Source organism: Aureococcus anophagefferens, assembly GCF_000186865.1.
Source record: "Aureococcus anophagefferens unplaced genomic scaffold AURANscaffold_14, whole genome shotgun sequence".
In the NCBI taxonomy this organism is placed as follows: Eukaryota; class Pelagophyceae; order Pelagomonadales; family Pelagomonadaceae; genus Aureococcus; species Aureococcus anophagefferens.
This window is the reverse complement of record NW_008705574.1, coordinates 732,949-738,120: the sequence shown is the minus strand read 5'-3', so window position 1 is coordinate 738,120 and position 5,172 is coordinate 732,949. Positions and strand designations below refer to the sequence as shown.

The 5,172-nt window shown below is 74.1% G+C and overlaps 2 protein-coding genes across 2 annotated transcripts; both read left to right on the top strand.

Annotated features, from left to right (window-relative positions):
- Positions 1-1,956: 1,956 nt before the first annotated feature.
- AURANDRAFT_28572 (hypothetical protein) lies at positions 1,957-2,169 on the top strand (the record flags this gene model as incomplete). The annotated part of the gene is made up of 1 exon (XM_009040299.1): positions 1,957-2,169. A coding segment is annotated over one exon (213 nt), but the record flags the coding sequence as incomplete, so codon positions are not given.
- Positions 2,170-2,589: 420 nt separating this feature from the next.
- AURANDRAFT_28704 (hypothetical protein) lies at positions 2,590-3,468 on the top strand (the record flags this gene model as incomplete). The annotated part of the gene is made up of 1 exon (XM_009040300.1): positions 2,590-3,468. A coding segment is annotated over one exon (879 nt), but the record flags the coding sequence as incomplete, so codon positions are not given.
- Positions 3,469-5,172: the final 1,704 nt, after the last annotated feature.

Genomic DNA, 5,172 nt, shown 5'->3' with positions numbered 1-5,172 from the left:
CCCCGGACGACGTCCGCGCCCGCGCCGCGGGCCGCGGCGACGTAGCCGGCGACGCGGAGGCTCAGGGCCCGTTTCGACGCCACCATGCGCCGGTACGCCCGCTTGGCCCACTCCTCCATGATGGCCAGCAGGGGGTGGTCCCCGGAGTCGCAGTACTCGGCGTCCGACCTCCGGCGCGTCACGGTCCGGTCGCGCTTCGCGGTCAGCCTCGCGTAGTCGTCCTTCGTCCGGTCGATGACCTCGGCGGCCTTGGACCGGACGTCGCGGTCCGCGTCGTCCCGGCGCGCCGCGAGGAGCGCGGCGGCGGCGGCGAGCGCCGACGGCGTCGAATTGTTCTCGTCGTCGCCGGCGAGCGCCTCGTGGAGCGCGTGCGCGCCGACCTGGGCAGCAAAAGGGTGATTCAACGTCGCTTCAACGTGAGTGTTCCACGCGCGCGCGTTCCGAAAAAAGCATCCACGCTTCGAGACCGTTCCGAGAGATGATCGCTCGTCCAAAAATCAGCCAAAACGAGTGGAAAACGGCCGAGATATGAGCCTTTGAAGTTGGGAATTTCGCACCCTTTTGCTGCCCTGGCGCCCACAACTTTCGGTAGAGCGATGGCCGCCTCCCAGCGGATCTGCGCGTCGCCGTCGGCGTCAAAGTCCTCGTCGCCGCGCAGCACGCCGCAGACGGCGTCGACGTGCTCGCCGGCGAGCTCGCCCCAGGCCGCGAGGACCATGACGCACTTGCGGCGCACGCGCGCGTCGACGTCGGCCCGCGCGAGGCGCGCGACGACGGGCAGCAGCGCGGCGGCCTCCCAGCCCACGTCCATGTCGCCGACGGCCGCGGCGCCCGCGCGCCGCTCGACCCAGTCGTCGTGCCGCAGCTGCTCGTAGATGTGCGCGGACTTGGTGAGGGCGCGCAGGGAGTGGAGCGCGATGGGCGTCAGCGTCGCGACGGCGCTGGGGCCGTTGCTCCCGGACCGCGCGTCCACGGCCCACATGGTGCTTAGTGGCGCCTCGAAGGGAGCGGCGCCGTAGCCCAGCTCAGAGAGAGAAGCATTTCATTGCGTTGGCAGCCCTTTTCGGCACCTTCAACTTGCCGGCCTTTTGGAACTGTCTAAAGAAACTGTAGAGGCTGGGCAGCCACAGAACGAATATGGCGGACGACGCGCCCGCGGCCCTCGCCGACGTCGTCATCGACGCCGTCGGCCCCGACGCGGCGACGCACGCCCTCGAGGAGCGGGTCTGGGTGCCCTGCAAGCGCGACGTCTGGCGCCTCGCGACGGCCCTCGTGCGCCCCGGCGAGGAGCTGGAGATCGAGGTCGCGGGCCTCGACGGCAACCCCCAGCGCTTCCGGCGCAAGGACGTGCGCGACTTCGACCCGAGCCACCTCGTGCCCGTCGACGACCTCATGCGCGTCAACAACCTCAGCGAGGCGCCGCTTTTGGACGCGCTCGCGCGGCGCCACGCGGCCGACGCCATCTACACGGCCGTCGGCCCCGTGCTCCTGAGCGTGAACCCCTACAAGGCCATCCCGGGCCTCTACGAGCTGCCGCCGGCGGAGGACGTCGCCGCGGCGCTGGAGCTGCCGGACGACGCGGGCGCGCCGCACGTCTTCGACGTCGCGCGCCGCGCTCTGAAGCGGCTCCTCGCGACGGGCGGCGGCCAGTCCGTCGTCGTCTCCGGCGAGTCCGGCGCGGGCAAGACCGAGGCGTCGAAGCTCGTCATGCGCTGGCTCGTGCACGCGGGCGCGTCGTGCGGCGCCGACGCGGCGGGCGGGGCAGGACAAGAGAGCGAAATTCCCAACTTCAAAGGCTCCTAGCTCGGCCGCTTTCCACTCGTTTCGGCTGATCTTTGGACGAGCGATCATCCCTCGGAACGGTCTCGAAGCGTGGATGCTTTTTTCCGGGACGCGCGCGCGCGGAACACTCACGTTGAAGCGACGTTGAATCACCCTTTTCCTGCCCAGGCGTCGGGCCCGGACCTCGTCGCGCAGCTCTACGGCTCCAACGTCGTCCTCGAGGCCTTCGGCAACGCGAAGACCCTGCGGAACAACAACTCGAGCCGCTTCGGCAAGTACATCCGCCTCCTCTACGGGACGGGCAGCCGCCGCATCGCCGCGGCGACGACGGAGACGTTTCTCCTCGAGAAGTCGCGGCTCGCGCGCGTGCGCCCCGGCGAGCGGGGCTACCACGCCTTCTACGAGCTCCTCGCGTCGGGGACGCGCGACTGGCTCGCCGAGGATCCGGCGGCCTACGCGACGCTCGCCGGCGGCGCGGCGACGGTCGACGGCGTCGACGACGGCGCGGACTTCGGCGCGCTGGAATCGGCGCTCGGCGACGTCGCCGTGTCCGCGGAGCGGCCGGCGATCTGGGACCTGCTCGGGGCGCTCCTCGCCCTCGGCAACGTCGAGCCCGACGACGCCGACGAGAACGCGCGGGTCGCGTTCAGCGGGCCGTCGCGCGCGGCGCTCGAGCTCGCCGCGGAGAAGTTGGGCGTCGACGGCTCCGCGCTCGAGGCCGCCGTCGCGGTGCGCGCGTCGACGTCGGGCCGCGGGAGCATCACGGAGGTCAATTTGAACGGCCACGAGGTCCGCGGGAACCTGCTGGCGGCCGTGAAGCACGCCTACGGCCGCCTCTTCGACTGGGTCGTGGCGCGCGTGAATCACGCGCACGGCGGCGCGGAGGGCGGCGCGGCCGCGTTCATCGGCATCCTGGACATTTTTGGCTTCGAGATCTTCGAGGACAACTCGCTCGAGCAGCTTTGCATTAATTACACGAACGAGGTGTTGCAGAAGCAGTTCAACGAGCACGTCTTCGTCCGCGAGCGCGAGCTGTACGCGCGCGAGGGCCTCGAGTGCGGCTCCGTGTCCTTCGCGGACAACGGCGGCGTCCTGGACCTCATCGGCGCGAAGAAGGCGTCGCTCCTCGCGCTCCTCGAGGAGCAGACGCTCCTCTCGAGCAAGCGGTCCGTCGACGGCGCGCAGCTCGCGTCCGTCTTCCACCGCGCGCTCGGCGAGCACCCCGCCTACGCCAAGTGCCGCTTCGGCGCCGCGGGCTTCGTCGTCAAGCACTTCGCCGGCGACGTGAGCTACGTCGCCGACGAGTTCATCGCGAAGAACTCGGACCCGCTGTCGCCCGAGCTCGAGTTCGCGCTCGGCGGCGCGGCGCCGACGGGCCTCGTCGCGGCCCTCTTCCCGCGCGCGGGCGGCGGCGGCGGCCACCGGGGCTTCGCGGCGGCGTCGTCCGTGTCGTCCAAGTTCCGGAAGCAGCTCGGCGCGCTGCGGGTCGCGCTCGACGCGACGGAGCCCCACTACGTCAAGACCATCAAGCCCAACGGCGCCTTCGCGGCGGACTGCGCGTCGCGGCCCATGATCGCCGAGCAGCTCATGTACTCGGGCACGCTCGAGGCCGTGCGCATCCGCCGGAGCGGCTACCCCGTGCGGCTCCCCTTCGACCGGCTGCTCTCGGACTATTCGGAGCTCGCGGGGCGCGACGGCGACGACCGGACCCGGTGCCTCGGCCTCTGCGGGCGCCACCTCGACGCGGGCCAGTTCGCCGTGGGCACGTCGCTCCTGTTCCTGCGCGACGGCGCGACGGACGCGCTGCGGGACGCCGTCGCGGCGTACTACGCGAAGCGGGCCGTCGTGCTCCAGAACTGCTACCGCGCCTACGCGAGCCGCTTCCGCCTGCGGCGCCTCAGGGAGGACCGGGACCTGCGGCTGCGGCGCGCCCGGGCGCGGTCCCAGCTGGCCAAGGCCGCGCGGACGCCCACGTTCAGGGCGCGCCGCGCGGCCGTCGAGGCCGCGCTCGCGGACGCGGCGGACGTGCTCGGTGGCGACGTCGACGTCGTCCTGGAGGCCAAGGCGGCCCTCGTGGCCATCTCGCTGCGCCTCGACGCGACGGCCGTGGTGGAGGCGGCCGCGGCGGACGGGAAAAAAGGCGCGGAGGCGACGCGCGCGTACGAAGACCACGCCGACGCCGTCGAGAAGGCCGTCGAGGCGGGCGCCGCCGCCGGCGGGCCCCTCGTCGCGGGCGACGACGACGACGGCCTCCCGGCGGCGCTAGAGCAAGCCGCGGCCGTCGCGGCGGAGCTGCGGGAGCTCGCGGCGGCGCAGGCCAGAGCGCTCCAGGCGCTCCGCGCGGCTCTGGCGGACGCGCGGCCGTCGGCGCCGGACCTCTGGACCAAGGCGACGGTCGCGGCCCTCGACGCGGCGCTCGCGGGCGCGGCGGAGCGCGTCGCGGCGGACGCGCCGGAGGTCTACGCGGCGACGACGCGGCGGAAGCTCGTCGCCGGCGTCGTCGCCGCAAGCGACGCGTTCAAGGCCGCGCTGCGCGAGGCCCGGGCCGCCCTGGACGCGGGGCCGGACATGGACGCGGCGGCGCGCCAGGACGCGCTCGACGGCCTCCGGTGCGCGAGCAACGCCGCGGGCGACGCGGGCCTCGTCGTCGACGACGAGGGCGTCTCCGAGGCGCTCGCGCGGGCCATCGGCAGCCGCAAGACCGCGGCGGCGGCGCTCGCCCGGGCCATCGCCGACGCGCGGGAGCGGCCCGGCGCGGCCGCCGCGGACGCCGTCGCCGCGAGCCTCAGGGCGGCCCTCGCGGACGCGGAGCCTCTCTTCGGGTCTTCCGAGGCCGTCCGGGCGGCCTGGGCGCTCCTCGACGCCGCGGAGCGGACGCTCCGCGACCGCGCCGCCGCCGTGGCCGCGCTCGACGACGCCGCGACGATCGACGCGCTCCGGGAGGCGCTGGCGAAGTGCCGCGCGCTCGGCGCGGAAGCGGCGGACCTCGAGGACGCGGCGGGGCGGCTCGACGCGCTCGAGGCCGCCGTCGCGGACCTCGAGGGCGCCCTGGCGTTCGCCGCCGCGCGGCCCGCGCCCGCGGACGCCGGCGACGTCGCCACGGAGCTCGAGGCCGTCGCGAGCCGCCGTCGAAAGACCGTCGGCGACGACCATCCCGTCCTCGCGGCCGTCGACGCCAGGGTCGCCGAGGCGCTGCAGGTGCTCAAGGACCGCGCCGCGGCCGTCGCGGATCTCGCGGGCTGCGACACCATCGACGAGCTCCGCGCGGGCCTCGAGCGCGCGCGCGCGCTCGGCGCGCGCGGCGCGGCGCTCGAAGCCGCGAACGAACGCCTCGCGGCGCTCGTCTCCGCCGCGGAGCGCGTCGCCGCCGCGCGCGCGGCCCTTGCGGCC